The sequence below is a fragment of the Phyllostomus discolor genome, chromosome 8, assembly GCF_004126475.2.
Source record: "Phyllostomus discolor isolate MPI-MPIP mPhyDis1 chromosome 8, mPhyDis1.pri.v3, whole genome shotgun sequence".
Lineage (NCBI taxonomy): Eukaryota > Metazoa > Chordata > Mammalia > Chiroptera > Phyllostomidae > Phyllostomus > Phyllostomus discolor.
Window position 1 is genome coordinate 12,449,646 of NC_040910.2, and position 19,324 is coordinate 12,468,969.

General features: G+C 45.9%; 1 protein-coding gene across 1 annotated transcript in view; it reads right to left on the reverse strand.

Moving 5' to 3' along the window:
* The window catches only part of RNF150 (ring finger protein 150), a 174,491-nt gene that overhangs the window by 49,183 nt on the left and 105,984 nt on the right, over positions 1–19,324 (reverse strand). Inside the window, exons 2-4 of the mRNA XM_028520293.2 lie at positions 19,051–19,301; positions 11,199–11,270; positions 9,703–9,785 (exon numbers count right to left, since the gene is read on the reverse strand). Coding sequence (XP_028376094.1) covers positions 9,703–9,785; positions 11,199–11,270; positions 19,051–19,301 — 406 coding nt within the window. The remainder of the gene's footprint in view (positions 1–9,702; positions 9,786–11,198; positions 11,271–19,050; positions 19,302–19,324) is intronic.

Genomic DNA, 19,324 nt, shown 5'->3' on the forward strand with positions numbered 1-19,324 from the left:
ATGAATGGCGCAGCTGCGCCCTGGGATGTGGAGGAGAAACCCCTCTGGGAGGAAAGCCGGACGATTTTAGGAGAACATGAAATACAGTTGAAAAGAATGGGTCCGAGTCAGTGTCCTGAAGTAGTGCAGATGGATGGAATGGAGAAGAGGCATGAACAGTGAGGAAAACAATCACAGACGGAGCCAGATGTCCCCGCATTCCTTGAGATGATGAACTACTTGCCATTAAGTCGTTTCCTGCCATTCTGTCTCATGTTTCTGCGTCTCCTGCACAGCACGTCCCTACAGTGATCCCCTGGTGGTGTTTTGGGGCTCGGTGTGGATCTGGACGGTTGAGCAGGCACAGCCCCTCCTGCCACAGACTCTGTCCAGCTGGACCGGGGCCACGTGTGGGGGCGACTCTGCCATTTGGCTTGGTCTGAACGGTTTGTACTGGCCATGAGAAACTGCATTTCCCTGATTCCCTCTATTCACGTTGTGTAAACACTGTTTAAAATGAAAAGGAAAAGACGAAAAGGAAGGGGGAGGAAGCTGTCCCACAGGACCAGCGGTGACCAGATCCTGGCTGTCGCTGTAAACATGATGACTTTGATGAGGCAGGCTAAGGTGCCAGGCCAGCAGGCTTACCCGGCGGAGACTAAAAAGCGTGCGCTGAAAAATCACGGCTCTCCTCCCGGGCACGGCACTGCCCTCTGTGTGGGGGGGCGTGTCTGTTTTCAGGCTTGCCACGGCCAGCTTGGAATCATAGAGGACAGAACAGAATCCTTGATGCCGGGCTGGGTTTGATCTGGTTTGCTTGGGGTTCTCAGACATTTGGCTTAGAGGGAGATGGGGGTTTCCGAGGTGGGTGGTTAGCCAAAACTGTATTCCCAGAGAGTTGAGAGCACAGCAGAGCAACTTCGAGGGGCAGGGAGAGGAGAGGGTGGGGCTGAGGTGTCGAATCCGTAGCCCGTAGCCCGCGGCACACTGGAAAGACTGGCTTAGGAGTCAGAAAGCCTGGCTTTGCTTCAGGCCCTGTGACCAGCCTCTCTCAGTTAATGGTTTGTTTTTGTTTTTGTTAAAATAATGAGGCATTAATGGTACCTGCTCTGCAGTAGAGGCTATTGTGATACAATTAGCTATTATATGTAAAAGAGCTTTGCAAACAGTCGAGAGCTTCTTAAAGCCCTATAATAAACAGCCACTTACTTCACCCAGTGGTTCATAGTACGGGATTGAACCAGTAGTAAAGGAAAACCAGCGAAACCTGGAAAACTGAGACGCTGCCTCAGATCCCCTTGCTACTGAACTCAGTTTCTTTTTTCAGCCGCAGGGGAAGAAACCCAAGGGGGGGGGGGGGGAAGGCACCTGACAGGGGACTGCCAAACCCTCCTTCCAGCTGGTCTCCCTCGCCCCTCTGGCTTCTGGGGGAGGGAGGCTCGGTGTGCAAACTTGACCCTGGTCTAATTATATCGTTTGGCTGGGGCGGCGGAGCCGGTTGGCACTCGTCCCGTCTGTCTGGTTGATTAATATAACTGGGGATCAGGACATGTGAAGTCACAATGCCATATTTAACAAGGTTCTTACAGGCCCAGACTTCTTTCCTAAGGTGGCATTTGCTCTGCTGAAAATACGGCAGAAAGTAACACATCAGACATCATTTTCCAGAAGCGCCGTCTCCTTTCATGTTTCCTTCCTTTAATCCCTTGGATTAAGTGACGCGCTTAATTTTTGGCTGGGTACACAGACAAATCCAAGGTAATCAAGGAAAAATTGTTAGAAAACACCATCTGCACACTTTGAACTTAAACTTTATGTCATTTTGCCTAAAGCACAAAGTAAACATATTTTTTAAAGTCCACAGCATAGCGTCTTTGGTACTGATGATTTTCTTTCCATTATTTTAAACGCAGGTATAAAACTGCTAAGTCTTCAGAAAGCTCCATGTTGGAAGTTTGTATACAGTTATGTACGCCCTGCTCAGGTGAAGGCAGGCAGGTCCCATTCCCCTGAGAGGTCTCTCTCCCACTCCTCGCCCGCCAGCACTCACCCCCAGCCACGGACCTCCCAGTCCGTAGAGCTGCCTCTGGCTCTGCTCTCCATGAGAAGGTATTTAAAACGGCACGACCGCCCGGTGCCCAGGGGACCCTAACAGAAGCATTCCCGCTTCCTGCTAGTGGGGTGTAAACTGTTACCACCGTTCAGGAAAGGGATTGGGCAAAACTTATCAAGGTTCTTTAAAATCTTTTTGACCCTGTAAGTTCACTTTTAGGGATGTACCCTAAGGGATATATATAGAAAAAAATACATAAACAATTAAGGGGATGATTCTATAATGATGAAAACTGAAAGCAATTTAAATGCTGAACAGGAGGGCGGTTAACTAAACTCCAATAATGGGCTACTCTGAAACCATTAAGATATTCCAGAATAATTTCTAACTGTGAAAAATGCTTACTTTTGAATGTTCAGTAAGAAAGTAGGATAAAAATTGTATGAATGGCCTGACATTTAACATCACGGCATTTATATTGGTCAACATACAGTGCATAACAATATACATGGTGTTCCTAGACACACATTATAGAAACTAATGTACCAATAGTAATGATGATCATTTCTGGGTGGCAAGATTCCTTTTGTTTACTTCTGTATACTTTTCTCTACTTTCAAAATGTCATAATGAGCGAGGAAACCGTGGAAGTTATTTTTTCAGTCACATCTGCAGATGAACAGAATGCCCCATAGTCCACACGAGAATGCCCAGTAACTCGCACGACATGGGCTTGGAGGAGTGAGACAAACCTTACGAGAGCCGGCCAACACTTATCGCCCTGCTCAGAGAAGGGGACTAGGAAAAAATCTGTTCCTAATCAAGCCTCCGTCACAGGCACGCAGGGTAAAGCCAGGACAGGCTGCTCCTGCCCAGCCAGAAAGCGCCCCTTTGTCTTCTACTTGACGAGTTACAGCACTCCGAGTCAGGGCCCTGGTCACATTTCAGCATTTGGGAATTTTTTTTTCTACTCATAAATAGGTTGGAATTTTCTGTCCACACAGGCATTCAGTTCGTGTGACTCATCTGAAACTCAGACCGGTCCCTGGAGAAAACCTACCTCGTCAGGGCCTAGTGTTTAATTTTAGTGCTTTCAGTAAAAGCTGATGGTGATGGTTTTTGAGTTTTCAAATATGAAAATGATGTCCATTTTTAGATCAGACGAGAATTGTTCTTTCTGGCCTGCTGTTTGTAATGATCCTGTCATGTCTGGCGAGGAGCGCGAATGAGAGTCCCTCCCCCGCCCCCAAAGGGAAGTTCCCGGAGGAGCCTCAGCCGCCGACTGCGAGGCCACCTTGGGTTGTCGCCAGAGGGTCCCAGGCACGGGTCTCACATCAGGGTTTTGGGAGGGGCAGGGGAGGCTCTGGGCTTCCCTGGAATGAAGACAAGAACAGTCCCTGGGACCCAGCAAGCAAACAGCCTTCCAGGGAGGCCCGCGGGGTGCCGGCCACCCGCTGGGTGTGCTGGTGTGCTCTCAGCCACATTAGCTCAGGGAATCTCATTAACGTGATTGGGACGAGACTGGGCCTTGGCAGGCCAATCGCTCTGGAAGTCTTATGATACGTGTTTATTCAGAAAGTTCTAAAAATGGGTCTCTTTACTGTTTGCTAGGTAATTTATACTAGATGTCACCAGGAGCTATTAATGTCACTTGTCTTTGGGTCACATCAACTGGGAAAGAAAAGTAGCTGGCTGCCAGGCTGGTTAGATGGGTGCGGATGATTTATGAGTGTGTTTGTCAATGGTAGACACATGGTACATAACAGACCTTCAAAGAATCTCTTAAACTGAGTAGCCCAAAATTGGGCTTTTCTTCAATGGCCCTCAAAAAATTATTTTTTCCAAATCTTCAGGCCCATCGCTTTTAGGTTCTATCTGACTCAGATTCTGAAATGTCACTAGAAATTCCTTTGCCAGGTAGGGTATCTGTGACCCCAATTTCCACCCACAAGCTTCATTTGTTCTTCCGCTACTAAGGTGCGCTGCGCCTTAACGGGAGCCACTCATTCTATTCTCGGCACATCACTGTATTTAAACCTCCATTTCATCTCCTTCAAAGGGAAAACTATTAGTCACGCTCTGATCTTCATAAAAATGTAGGCTTAAGTTTCAAACAAAGAAAAACCAGTATTATATATTGTATGTCCTGGATTACTAAAGGGAGCTCTTAAAGTGATACGAGTGAAATTTAGCCTCATTCCTAGAACAGAGGAGAGAAAGATGAAGAGGAGCGCAGCATCTACACGGGGAATCGAACAGTTGTCCACCCAGAATGGAACTGTGCCTTGTTGACCCAGCGAGGAGAGTGCTCTGGCGCTGGAGAATGAAGAAGAAAGTCTCCAAAAGACAGGACAAACTTTGGTCTTCGAGTGTCTTGAGTGTTCAAGAAAATCTGTTTCAGGGCTTGAAATCTGTTCCTTAGGTTATGGTTTTTGAGCGCTAGTGCGCTAGCTGCTGGGTTGTCTTCCATGGCTCAGAATCCGAATGAAAAGATATGAACACGTTTTAAACACAAACAAATATGGATGTATCTACTGGCCACCAGCTGATGCAGGTGGCCGTGTCCAGCCATCCCCAGTGCTGACTCACGCTGGGCTCTCCTCCCCGCCTTCTCCCGACTGGGTCTTCCTCTCTGCGTCCCCAGGGCCCACTCTCCCTTCAGGCCTCCAGTGCGTCCTACCTCGGCTTTGCAATAGCCTTGAGGAAAGCGTGAAGAGAGGGAATACGTAAAGTGGAGTCCCTTTAACCGAGCTGCTGAAATTATGAACATTACGAAAGTTGTGGCACGACGAAAGACTCCATTCCTGGTCTCACTAGCCTGGGAACGTAAACTTTTCTGAACTTTCCAGTCCTGCGTTAATGCCTGGATATATATCCGGACCTCAGATAACTTAACACTCTAATTACCCCCTGAAGGACTCCCATACCCAGGCCACCCAATTACAGCCTGAAGTACTCACAAATACATCCACCTGACATCCATTATCCAGACCACTGGACGTGACCAGACCTCCTGGTACCCACCTTCTGGGCCACCTGGTATCCATCATCAGACCGTCTGACGTGTGACTGATAACCATCCTGGACCAATCCTATGGGGGGGGGGGCTAAGACTGTAGAGCTGATAATTCTCAATAGTGTCGTGCTTCTTACTATAAGACCTCTTAACTTTTCTTTCTTTTTTTGGAACACTATTTGGGTTTCTGCCTGAATCAGCGTTTCCGGAATAGCTATTCTTTATGCAAATAAATGCTTGCTGCCTTTCACTTGGCCTTTTATTTTTAGGTTAATAGTCTCTTCACTGGTCTCCCCAACTCCAGTCAGACCCACGCAAGCCACGTTCCACACGGCGCCAGTGTGCTGGGCAAACCACACACGCTGAGCCCCTCAGAGGGTCCCCAGCACCTGGCCACAAGCCGGGCCCCTCGGCTGGGCGCTCGGGTCCTACACGGCCTGGGCCAGCCTACCCTCCCCCATCGTCCTGACACGTGTGTTAGAAGCTAACAATTCCTGCTTACTGCTAGTTTTCTCCGCTTGGAATATTCTCCTTAGCGCTGACCGACTGGAAAACTCTTTTAGTATGACTTTATGAAAAACAATTAGGTAATTTGAATACCCAACCTTAGAAAAAAGGAAATACCCCAAAATGAAGGTCTACACACACAGCTGTTGAGCGCAGCCTTACTCATCACGGCAAAAAAGGTGTGTGTGGGGGCAACTTAAATGCTCCAAAATGGTCAAATGAATTATGGTATATGGGATACTATGTAATAATTAAAAATGATGCTGACAAAGTCTCAAAGACATAGAAATGTTTATTCTAGAAAGGACTCAGAAGATATGCAGATATCTGAAACGATGCCGTACAAGCGAAGGAAGGAAGAAGAATAGGAATGATGCCGTAAAGCAGAGTCAGAGAGGAGGCCACAGAGACACCTTTCGGCTACATGTGAGCCACCAATCCGGCTCTCGGCTCTCCACCAGCGAGCACAGAGCCAGTTCTGACGGTATCAGCATTTGGCCTCCACGGCATGAAAACGTCCCCTCGTGGGGAGAGAGGCAGTCGTTCCACATGCGAGCTGCTGTGGCGAGGCGCCCCAGAGAAGAGCATGAACAACTAAGAAGACGCACATGGCAGGCTGGCTGAGGGTGATTTATACTGCAATCCTGGATGAAAGCCATGGCTGCTGCACCGGCCAACTCGATTCCCGTGTAAGGAGCCAACGGGTCATAACGCACGTTTTCAGTGCTCTGTGCATCTACCTTTATTAAAGAACTTGGATTTAGGGAAACAGAAGTGACTGAAGTGCCTTTCAATGACTCTTCCCCCAAGTAGTTTTTTTGGTCATACCTCTGATCCACTTGATGAATTTAAAGTTGTACTTGCTGAAAAGTACCTGGAGTCGAGCTAATCTAGCCGTGTAATTAAAAATAGACTCAATCAGAATGAATAATTAGGGGCAGGAGTAGAGGCAGAGAACGCAGCGAGAAAGCTTCTGCAGGAAAGCAGGAGAGCACTGGAGGTTGCAATGACACAGCGGCAGTAGTAGGAGCAGTAATAGTTCTAATAATAACAGCAATGTCACCTTATGTTGTAGTAATGGCGATAAGAATAACAGCATAAATGTGCACAATTATCATGACTTGTCAGGCTTTGAACTGAATATGTAAAAACCAATTTTTCATTAAATAAATTAGATTCTTGAATCAAAATCTAAGTTCCTTTATTGGCATTTTCTTTTGTTAATAAAAGTCAAGCCTACATTGAAAACGCAGCACACACAAAGCCGGCACCCTCTCCGAGATCCTACAAGCTTTGGTGGCACTGCCCTGCTCTGTGCTTGTTACTAAGAAGATCAAGGGACATGGCATCTGCCTTTGACTCCCAACTCATTCATATTCTGGCTACCAGTCCCCTCACGATCATTTTAAAACATTTAAAGAGTTTATTGATTTAATTAAACTAGGACTTGTACGAGCAAGACACAATTCTGCATATCATTTCATAGGTCTCTTGTTAAAGAAGACTCATACGTGCAGCTGGGAGGGATGCACCTGCACGACTTCTCTGGAGTCGTCACCATGACTACGCACAGGAGGGGAAATCAGGTACCAGTTCCTCCTAACGTGTGCCAGGGTCTCCAAAAGAAACGAGCAAGAGAATGATTTTTGCAAGTACGGTGGTACAAGAGCATCCATTCCCGAGTGACATGGACAGACACCCTACCCGTCAGCAACAGGGCACAGAGGCACCCAGCGTGTCAGGGGTGAGCAGGCCACAGGAAAGAACACCAGAGAAGAAAGGCAACAACCTGGAACCATTTTTGAAACAGTTTTGACTCCAAGGAGATGCAAAGAATGCTGTGGATGAGTCAGCCTGGATATAATGGGAAAGACAGTCTATGAAGTTCATGGGAGCAACGACTCCATAATACCCCAGAGGAAATTATCTAGCAAAAAGCAAATGCCAGTGCATTTGTTTGATAACATCCATTAGTGCAAACTGTCTGGCAGATAAGAGCAACAGGCATAAAAGATCTTGATTTTAAAGTCAGCATGGAAAAAAATGTCTGAGCGCTTCAAAGAGTGAATATATGTGGCGAGTCTAAGATCAAACAGTCACTAAGTATAACCTGTGTTTGGGAATGCTCAATGCATTTTGCTATTTCAAGCAATACTCGCCATAAGAAAGTCAAAGCAGATGGACGGCAAGGGGCTTGAAGCAAAAAGAATCAAGGAATGAGCTGAGAACCAAACACTGATGCAAAAAGGAAGAGCTTGGGGCCACACTGAACTGGCCCTGAAGTTTTTGGGCATGCGTGTGCAATAAATATTAAAATGCTATTTTGTCTTGCTTAGTATTTTCAAAATATTTTACTGTGAAAGGAGATCTGGCCTCATACATCATGACAATCTAAATACTGCTAAAGCCATGCAATTTGTCATAATTAAAAATTACAACCGACCAGATGTTACCCAGCAGGCCATGGCGAAGGGGACTGAGATATGCCTGTGGCTGGGATGTTATGCAGCCTCCAGCAACCGGATGCCCTAACATGGGGCTCTAAATGAACAAGCTCTTTTATCCTGCACGAATTACAGAGCCAAAGGAATGCTGTAGCTAGTTTTGAAAACATTTTCTCCATTACATTTGGAAAGTTCTTTGGAGTTTCAGGGAAAAGTTGCTATTTAAATTTACTTTGCTTTGGATTTTTTTTTTTTAAAGTAGGAGCAGCCTCACAGGGCTCTGAACAATCTCCAAGAAATAAAGTAAAGGAAAGCACTTTCCCTGCTTTTCACTATCGGGCTTTGGGCATCCCTGAGTGGGACCTGCAGAGATGGACACGGCTACGTGGAGAGGCTGTCTGTGGTTCGCCTCCTGCCCTTCTCTGCCGCTGTTTCTGGAGTCGCCCAGTGAACACCGAGCGTAATGTCTAGAGAGAGAATGGATGTGTCGTACCCACGGTTGAAGGAAACGACCAAGTCTTTTTGCGTCCAGTTTACGATGTGATCTCGAGGTAGTTAGCCATCTGTGAGTCAAGGGAAGGAATCCCATCTCCCCACCTGCAGGCCTCGGCTGGGCCGCCCCAGTGCGCTGTCTTCCGCCTGGTTTCCTAACCATCACGTTGCCTGAAAGCATTTCAAGTGCGATCCATTCCCCTTGAGAGTTTCTGCATTTATTTCCTGGTGTTCTTTTGTCATTTCTTTATTGTTTGGGGATTATTAAACTGATTCTTCTAGTGGCATACTTTTTCGTATTTCTAATAAATAGTTGTTATCGATGCACTGTTTTATGAGTAAATGGATTGTTTTATATCTTTGTGTGTTTCCTACCTTTGCATGTTCCTACCTTATTTATTTAAGTACTTTAAGACAATTTTTAAAGCCAATCTTTTTTTGAGTGAGGGCCATTTCTTCAAAGCAGAATTTAATTTTTATTTTTGAAACACTTGCACAAATGCGAAAACTCTAAAAAAGGTTTTTGATTACAGGAGGAGAGCTTTTAAGGCAACTTGGAAATAATTTGATGAAGTGATTTAAATGTATTTAACGTTAACTGGACAAAAAGAATTCTGACACAGTGAGAGTACATTTCCGTAGGGAGAGGGGATGGGAAGTACGTGAGAATCGCCCAGGGAGTTTTCCCGCCTCTGCACGCTGGGCCTCTCTCCGGTAGAATCTAGACATTGGGGGGAGGGGCTATCCCATTCTGTTCCTGCTAGTAAAAACAAGCAAACAAACAAAAGACAAAAAAACCAGGGAAATGGAATCTGCCTCTGGGCTTCCTACTCATTCCTGGCCATATTCTGGCTCCTGATCCCTTCCTGATCATTCAGAAAACATTTTAAAGACTTTCTTCACTTAGTTAAAACAGCACTGTAAAAGCGAGAATGGATCCTGAACACCCCCGATCTGCGGCAAGGACAGCCGGTACTGGGAGCTGTGCTACCAAACCGTCCCGTGCGGTTCTGGTCCGCAGCAGTGTGCTTTCTCTGGTGCAAAGGGGATCAGAAAAGCACTTCAAGGAGAAAGCTTATACACAAAGAACGAGTTTCCGGTTGCTCGATCCCGACCCACGGACACGTTTGGGCAGGTGGGCCTGGCAGGTCTGAGCCGGAGGCTGGCAGCCACACCGGCCCGGTCAAGAGCAGGCGGCCCTAGTGACTCACCGGCAGGGCAAGATCCGGACCACGTCGCTGGGCTTGTAGCCTTCGATACAAACGGCACAGTTGTCGAAGTCGGGCTCTGTCTCCTGCAACAGAGAAAACGCACGTGAGCCCACTTTCGCGGCTTCAGCTCCTGCGGAAGCGCCCGGGGAACATGCTACAGGACAGCAGGCCTCGGAGCCAGGCAGGCCTCCGCAGCCTGGGGGTGGCGGGGGTCCCTTCTTCAGCAATGCTTGGCTGAATATTGGCTTAACGTCCATTCCTTCTAACCCCCCCTTTTTTGTTTCTGGGTTCCCCTGCAAGTGCTTTTGGGAGGAGATGATGTTTTATGTACCACTGCTAATAATGCTATTCATTATAATTAGAGGTGGCATATCAAAAACCCGAAGATGAGAAATACTATTTAGGGAGAAATATCAGAACAATATTTTATCTACCCATTCCTCGGGAATCTAGTGTATACAACTCTAAAATAGTGCTTCTAACTCTTTTTCCAAGTATATAAATCCCCCTTAATGCCCCATAAAACATTACTTATATAATAGTCTTTATTCTTGTATTATTGTATGTTTCAGGGGAAGACGTAATGAAAAATACTTGAAACTCAGTAGTCATTTTTAAATGAATGTTAGCATATTAATACACTCAGTAGCATTTTCTGAGAGGAGAAAACCAGCAGCACACAAGTTGGGGGACAAATCAGCCACCCGGACTAGAGGCAGCCCCAGGAACACATGTGAGCCGGAGATGCCTCCCAAGCCCCCAGGAGCCCACATCCACTGCTCTACACCTTTTCCTGGGGCGAAGAGAGACCTTCAGAGGCCGCAGGTGTGGGCGGCACCGCTTTGCTGACCGTCCTCAAGATGCGCTTGTGCTCTTGGCTTTCTGTCATCACTGCACAGCGAGGGAGCCTGCTGCAAAGACCGTGGGGCTCTAGACGCCACCCTTCACAGGCTCTGAGTACGCTCCCCGCGTGCATGTACTGCAGATGTCAGCGGAGGGGACCACTCAGCACCTAACGTGGGCTTCCCTGCAAAGGTTCACGGGGGAACTTTTTCAAGTCCTGACACAGGCACAGCCATTAGAAAAAGACACAACACAAAGCTGTGTGGGTCACTGAATAAGGTAATTAGCGACCGCTTCAAAATTGAGTATTATTTGCTTCTTTCCATTGGCTATTAGAAAGCCCTAACCTGAACTCAGTTATATATTTAAGGTAATGCATTTGTATACTAATTTCATCCCAACTTTGTGTTTATCCCACACTTTCTGTTTCACTTCTCATATGTTCTATCCAAACTACTTTGTTGTATGCATTTTATAATGTGCTTTAAATTATATTTAATAAAGATGGGTGTATTTAATAAAGGTGCTCAGTGGAGACCTATCAGCATCCTTCTCTCTGCTTTCCCACCCTTCTCTCTCTGCTGCCCCTGGTGGCCAGTGGAGCCCGGAGCTCCTTTGGGCAGCTCCTCACCCCGGAGAAAAGAGGCCGTTACCTTGTCACCCTTCTTGATGGTCCGGACCTGGAGCTTGCTGATCGCTTTCTTTGCTGCGTCTCCCAGCCGGCGCTGAAACATCAAAAGCTGCTTGTTAACAACAAAGGCCTGTGATTCTTGACTTGGTTTCTGATGACATTTGACCAACCGTGCCAGCTGTCTCTGGAATCACACACGAGTGGCCTGCCTGATCGTGAAGAGGTCTGGAAGAGGCAGACTGGTGATATGGGTGCAAAGGGGGCTCAGGAACTGAGGGCTGTTAGGGAGAAGCTCCTCGTGGCCAGTGTTAAGCAAGGGGCACATGGAAAGATCCTGTCTGACAGTGACTTTGGTGTGGGTACATCTATGCAGATGAGCAAAAAATAAATAAATGCATTTAGTAATTTGCCACTCTAGCCATTTAATTTGTGACACAGAGACAGTCAATCTGGAGTAGTTAGAACAAACTTCCTCTCCTCTTTTTTCACAACCAGGGCTTACTGTTGGTGCATTCCTTTTAATTTGGAATTTTAAGACATTTCTGTTGCTTATGTAGACCCAAATTAGGTTTATATTTAGTCTGTACTATCCAATTACATCACATTCATACATGCTAATTTTGCCTCCTTTGTATACATTTAAATATGAATATGGGCACAGGGAAATAAATACACATGTTTAGTTTAATGAATGATTATAAAGCAAACCCTAGGTAACCACTATAACCCACATCAAGAAATACTGCATCGTGCACTATTTTTTAAAAATAAAGTTATTAGCCCTGGCTGGTGTAGCTCAGTGGATTGAGCACGGGCTGGGAACCAAAGTGTCCCAGGTTCGATTCCCAGCCAGGGTACATGCCTGGGTTGCAGGCCATGACCCCCAGCAACCGCACATTGATGTCTCTCTCTCTCTCTCTCTCTCTCCCCCTCCCTAAAAAATAAATTAATTAAAAAATCTTTAAATAAAAAAATAAAAAAGTTACTGTCTAATGAGTGCTGTGATAATGCAATAAGGAAGAGTGAGAGACAAAGAAGGTGGGAAAAGAATTGCTTTAGTTTGTCAAGGAAAAAAATGGTTTGCTTTTGTGCTTGTGAGCGTTTTACATGTTATATCACCTTCCTGGGTACATGTACTGTGTGTTATAGACGTGCATTTGCAGCAATAAAACGTATTGGAAGGACTGAGATAAATGGGACAAACATTTACACAGAATAAGCATTTGCTTTCACTAATTGTGTTCCTCTTGGAAATAACACCAAGCTTCTTTCTTGTTTTTAAAATAGTGAGCACACACTAGTGAATAGTTAATTTATCCCAGGTACCTTGCTAAAGCTGTACATGCGGTAGAACCTTTATCTTTACAATAACCCTATGAGAAAAATGTTATTTCATAGAATAAATTGAGACTTACAGAGTTTATGTAAATTGTTTTAATATTATAGTGTCAGTGAAAGGTCAGTTAGAATTTGGATAAATTAAGTCTGACTTCAAAGCCAAAGCTCAGCCTACCATTCTTGTTATTCACCATCCATCCAATTGACCAACCATCCAGTCAGCTAAACAACCAACTTCTGCCCAGACAGCCAACTAACCAATCAGCCAGCCAATCAGCTCACATTTGGCCAACCAGCCAGTCAACCAATCAGCTAACCAGCTAGCAAGCCATTCAGCCAACCAACCAACCAATCAGGTAGCAAGCCATCCAGCCAACCAACTAATCAGCTAGCCAACCAACCAACATCTGGCCAGCCAGCTAACCAGTCAACCAGCCATTCAGCCAACCCACTAACCAACCTGCTGGCCAACCAATCAAAATCTCTTAAGTACCTATCACGAGCCACTTCCCTTTACACACAGTAGGTATAGTAAATAAGTAGAAAAGGAGATATTCTCCTTGTTAATTTACTTTCCTCTTTGATATTTCATTTTTAGCTTTTAAAAACATCACTGGCATTTTTAACAGGAGTGTAAGTTTTGTCTTTCCTAAAAGGACACTTGAGATTGAAGCAGAAGTCCATGAGTAGCTAGCAAACTAAGGTGGCAAGAAACATAGGGAAGATCTATATCTTCCCTGTGGGGGACACAGAGTGAGAAGAAGAAAGAACTGAGGTGAAACTAAATGGGATGCAACTGGTTTACCTCTCTCCCTTCTTTAGGTATTGACTAATCATCCTTTTGTCTCAACCCCGGCCGTTTTGGGGGGAGCCCTGCCTAGACGTCTTCCAGGAGAGAAGATTCCTCCGGCCTAAGCCCTCACGGCACTCTGTCCCTCTGCTTCATGGCACTGGGACCACGTCTGCTATTTTGAAGATCAGTCCCAGCTGCTTTTCTCTCATGTCAGCTCCCTGAGGACAGGGCTGCCTGCGTGTGTGCTTCCCACTGATATGTACAACGCCGCCTTCAGTAACTGACAACGGGTCATTCGACACTCACTTCAGATCACTTACTTTGTCCCAGGTACGACTCTAGCTTTTGAAAAAAATGGCAGTGAAAATACACACGCAAATTCCTGCTCTCTGTAGTTTACTATCTAGTGGAAATCCATTAATGGTTGGTGAATGAATAAAATCTTAAACCCAGAGATTTTTTTTTAGCATGGAAAACAACCTGAGAAATTTAGCCAGTTCATGAGAAAATACATGGACAAACCAGAAGTAATACATGGGGTTCGGGAAGCAAAGCTGTGGTCCTGACTTTGGCAGAACCAGCCTGTCTCAGCCAAGAGCTGCTTCTCATTGAAGAAGCAGGAGCAAGGACTGAAAAGCATGGAAAAGGAGCCACTAGGTACAGGGAATAAATGCAGCAAACCTGAAGAATACTGTGTTTATAACAAGAGATCTGGACCTAAAGTAAACAAGTATTGATTGTTTTAATTTTAAGTTATGAGCCCAGATATTTCTGTAATGTAATTGCGTTTAATTGGTATTATATAATATCTGGCCCCAATTCAATCACTTGAATTGGTTTTTATTTTCAAAAGCTAAGCAGAGCAATTAGGTAGCAAAAATCATTTTCAAACAATGGTCATATGTTATAGTCAAAGAAAGACCAACTTTTTAAAAGGAGGTGAACCAGAAATAATATTTTCAAAATTTAACTTATTTAAAATAATTACTTTAGCAAATGAAATATGCCCTTCTTTAAAGACAAAGGCGAGGGGGGAGGATTGAATGTGGGAAGGGCAGGGGAGAGTAATGGGGAAATATAGGGACGACTGTAATTGAACAACAAGAAAATAGTGAAAAAAAATGAAATATGCCCTTCTTAAATATGAATGTGTAAAGTCAATTCAAAGACTACTTTCTACCTTGTCGATGTATTTAACTTTACTTTTGGCTATATATGAATAAAAATGGGCTATTTTTAAAAGTTTTTAATTTATTTGAGAGAGAGAGAGAAGAAAGGGGGTGAGTAGAAAGAGAGAGAAAGAGAGCATGCGCGAGCCTGACTGGGTATTGAACCTGGAACCTTGGCATATTGGAAAAATGTTCTAAACAACTGTGCTACCTGGCCAGGGCTAAAAGTAGGGTATTTACAATATATATGTATCCCTTTCCCTCCTCCAGAAAAACAAAAAAGCCTTTTCCATGGGCTTTTAAAGGAAAATGCAAGCTGCCTTTTAAAAAAGCGAAAATGGTGTGTCTCTTCAGGAAATGTAAGGGGATTGTGGCTGACAGCAGAGTTCATGGTTAGGGGATCAATGGTCAGGAATTCGTGACTGGCATTCTGGTGGCCCAGGGCTGGGAGGTTAAAGGAGTTCAGTGGGGGATAAATTCTGAGAGGTGGGCTTCTCAAATGAGCAGAGCTAACAGATGGAGAACTTAGAGTGAAAAAGAGAACGATCGAGTCCATCAAGTCTTCCTCCCTGGACGTCCTGAGAAATCAGGTGATTCACAAAGGAAGGGAGGCGTGCTCTCCTTGGCCATTCCGAAAGACATGTATAATGCCACTCCTTTCTCTTCTGTGCCACAACAGAAGGGCCTGGAGCGCATTTCAGGCGGTGCTGCACTTACACCTCTTTTCACGAGGAGCAGGGTAATGCTTTGTGAGTGGCTGATGGAGGATAAGACCGTCTGACCGGCCAAGGGCAGAACAGATGCTCTAGATACCCCGGAGAACCAGAAAAATCTGCCCCTGAGAGATAGACGATAGTGATAAAACCATGGCGTGCTAGATTTTTCAGTAGCGGTTTAGATGAACAAACTAAGGGGGAAAGCACCATAAAGTTTTAAAAAATACTATTTGCATGTAGCCACATTTTGTCTGTATATGCATGTCTCTTTCCTCTTGACACGCAAATGACGCACAGAAATACTGACTTCTGAATAAAAAAACGAACTCACTTTCTAAGTAGTATTATTGGGTTTCCCAAATGCAAACTAAAGAGATAATGAGTAAAAATGTAAACAGTCCTAACGAAACGGCCCAAGTGAGGCAGTTGTAGCTTCTGTAGTTGGTGTTTCCTGTCTTCGGGTTTTAAATTGCACCAAGTGTACAGGACAGGAAGACCACAGGCTCTGCTCAAACGGGGCCTTTGAGGGAGCCTGAACACAGGACCAGAAATCTGTCATCAAGAAACCCATCCTTTCCTTTGCGGTTCTCAGAAATGCAGATGAACGGGATACTGATGGGATGCTAGGGGACCACCTCGGGTGGATTCAGGGGTCCTGACCGGTTACAGAAGCCTGATTTGATTCAGGGGCTCCCCCTTGTCCGAGAGGCTCCTCCAGAGTTTCTCCGACCCAACTAGATCAAAACGATGCTTTTCACTAAAGACTATCAGGAGTTTGCCCATCTTACTTGTTAAGGTTTCTCCATCGATTTAATCTAAATGAGTATAAGCAAGTATTTACTAAGATTACTGGTTCCTTGAAAGTAATGAAGATACATGGCTTCGTGGGAAGTAAAAACAGAAGCATTTATGAAAAGAACGAGGTCCTGCATACACGCCAGCAAGGAGGGCACACAGTGACGTACTCCGGTTCAACCCAAGACTCAGAAATTAGTGACCTTCTAAATAGTTAGGAAATGGAGAAAAATAAGACACTTTCCTCTGGTCTTCTTCTGTGTCATACACAGACATGCAGTGAAGATGATTAAAAAAAAACTAGGAAAAGAAGGATGCCAAAATGGCATCAAAATCGAGTTTAGGTCCTATCACATTTGACTGGATAATTCTGTAATTACTGATAGTTGTATTTTATAATCACGGTGATCATCACCACCACTAAGGGGAAAAAGGACCAAGTGTTCTTATATTCCAGGTGAGGAGAGGACACTGGAGACACATACAGAGTCGGTTCCCATCATCAGGACCCTCAAGTGGCCAGGGGTGACTGGTGACTCAGACACCCCCTCCCTCGCTCTAATACATGATAATGGTCCTCCTGGGGCTGGCCGATGCGAAAGAAGTCACTGTGCAGCCTGTCCAGTGCATTTCTACCCATTTCCAGTCACACCCCACAAATCTAGAAAAGCGGATGAGAACTTAGACCGACCGCTCCGCAGCCACAGTGACCGCCCAGGGTGACGGCGTCATGCTGTCGGTGCGTGCGCAGCGCCAGGTAAAGACGTCAGGGTTACCTTTCGTGGGAGGTGTTGCAGAGAGGGCCATGGCTTGGTGGTTAGAAGATCCAGCTTTGAGTCCTGTTTCTGTCCCTAACTGTCTGGCTTTGGCCAAGTCACTGAAATACTCTCAACCCCAGCCAGCCCCCTTATCGTTAACATTAGGTAGGTAGAGTCGTGCCATTTCCAGTTTTGCCAGCTCAGGATTTCCTTCCGCGCAGAACAGAGCAGGGAGGCAAAGAGCCTTGGAGAGCTGAGTTACCTAAACATGGCAGCTCCACGCCTGATCGCCTCACCGAACACCTCACGGACACAACGGACACTTCACCTTTCTGTCCCCTGGCGGGCTCTGCACCGTCTCCAGGGAAATACCGGAGACCGTTTCGGTTCTCACTCTTTAGGAGACAGAAGCCTCTCTCTCTGCCTGCAGACCTGACTCTGGGACACTTGGCACACTCCTTCCCCCCCCCTCCTCCCTGTGATGTCCAAGGCCAGATGAACCCGTTCCAACACAACTTCAGGACCCCTGTGTGCACAGGAAGTCGAAGGGACAGGGGCTGTGACCATCAAACACTAGGGAAAGGTGTTCACAGACCGGTGTAACTCTTTCAAGAAAACGTGATCGAATGTCATGACCAGGCCTCACCTAAAACAGCACAGAACAGGTTTGGTTTCCTCGGATTGGCCTCAAAGGCAGCACTGTCTACGAACAATAAAAAGGAGCCTTGCACAATTTGTCTGATCTGCTCACGTTTGAAGTGGCTGCCATCTACGGAGAGGCCAGCGGTTTTCAGGACCCAGCCCTGGAGTCTGAGACAGGGTGTCGTCCCAGGAGCCTGGAGACGACGTCCCAGGGCATCACCAGAAGGCAGATCGCCTGCCACAGCCAGGGCAGGAATGCTGCGCGCTGGCTTTGCTCTGCCGCCTGCAGGGTTTCTACAAACGGGAGAGCAGTTAGCGAATGGCAGCCAAAGTGGCACACGTGGGGAACGAGGGAGACCTGGCTTCTGAACCGCCTGGGAGGGGGAAGGCTGCCCCCCCATACTGTGCACTGGTGCTCGGGCCAGGCATCTGTCACGTATCTGGCTTTCCGTCGCGGAGTTCAGGGGTGGCCGCTAGAAGGGAGGTGACTAGTTGGGTAGGATGAAGAAGAGTCCTGAGCCTCCTCTGTGGAGCCCCCGGACATGGGGAATCTTAGACAAGACACCAGAAGGGACTTAACAACCAGTCCTGACTTCTAAAGCCAAAAAGGGCCAGATTCAAACAGCAGAATGTGCCCAGTGTCACGTGTACATGTTTTTGGTAAGAGAAAACATGTCCATTAATAGCGAGTTGAATAAATGTAACATATGCAGAAAATGAACTGTTACGCAGTCATTAGCAATGAGAAGGCACCTTGGACTGAGTGTTGATTTACATTAATCTCCAAGATCCAGTGAGAATTAAGGGTACAGAGTTAAGTGTGATATTATTTGCACACACACACACACACACACACACACGTGCTGACAAGCACATAAAATATCTCTAGAAAAGAAGACATCCCAGGCAGAGAGCCTGGGTGACAAGGGGCACACACAGGAAGGAGATTACTTTCCGTATGTACCATTTTATACCTTTTGCAATTTACACCATGTGCATGTATTATCTGTTCCAAAATTAATTGCTTTTTAAAATAGCTTTTATTTATTTTATCTCTTTTTCTTTCATCACAAGAAGGAAATTCTGGCTCTTCCCAAATTATGCTGCCACTATTAGCGTCATCTCAGCTCACGTCCCTTTTCTCCCTTTATTACGCACCTAAGTAAACACCTGCCCAGAAGGTGAGCAGCAGGAAGGCGGGACGAAGCACCCACAGCCTGCAGAACACTGCTCGTAAAACACCAACACAGGTGTGCCTGGAAAGGATCTGATAAACCAAACAGCGAATATTTAGTGCTTATCTTGAGAGGGGGTATAATAGGTAATTTTCATTCGGTCTTGGTATTTTCTGTGATTTCCAAAGTTTATACAACAACATGTCTCACTTTGGTAATAATTTCTTTTCTTTTCTTTTTTAAGATTTATTTATTTATTTATTTTTAGAGAGGGAAGGGAGGGAGAAAGAGAGAGAGAGAGAGAGAAACATCAATGTGCGGTTGCTGGGGGTCACGGCCTGCAACCCAGGCATGTACCCTGACTGGGAATCGAACCTGCGACACTTTGGTTTGCAGCCCTCGCTCAATCTACTGAGCTACACCAGCCAGGGTGGTAATAATTTTTAAGTTGTTTTTTTTTTTAAAAAAATAAAACGTTTGCTCCTCACCTGGTTCCTGTCCCTGGCGTTTGCGTACCGAAACCTCTGGATATAGTAGAAGACCAGCCACGCGAGGGAGATGATCATCAGGACGATGAAGGAGATGGAGACGAACACGACCGAGGTGCGGCTCACGTATTTCTGCAGGTTGCGGGTTCCGATGGTGATGTACATCGTCACGGTGATGTTTCTCTCCAGCAGGCTGACGATCTCCTTGCCTTTCAGCTCGGGGATCATTATTGCCACGATGTCTTCCACGCCTGTGGTCAGAGGGGCAAGGGCA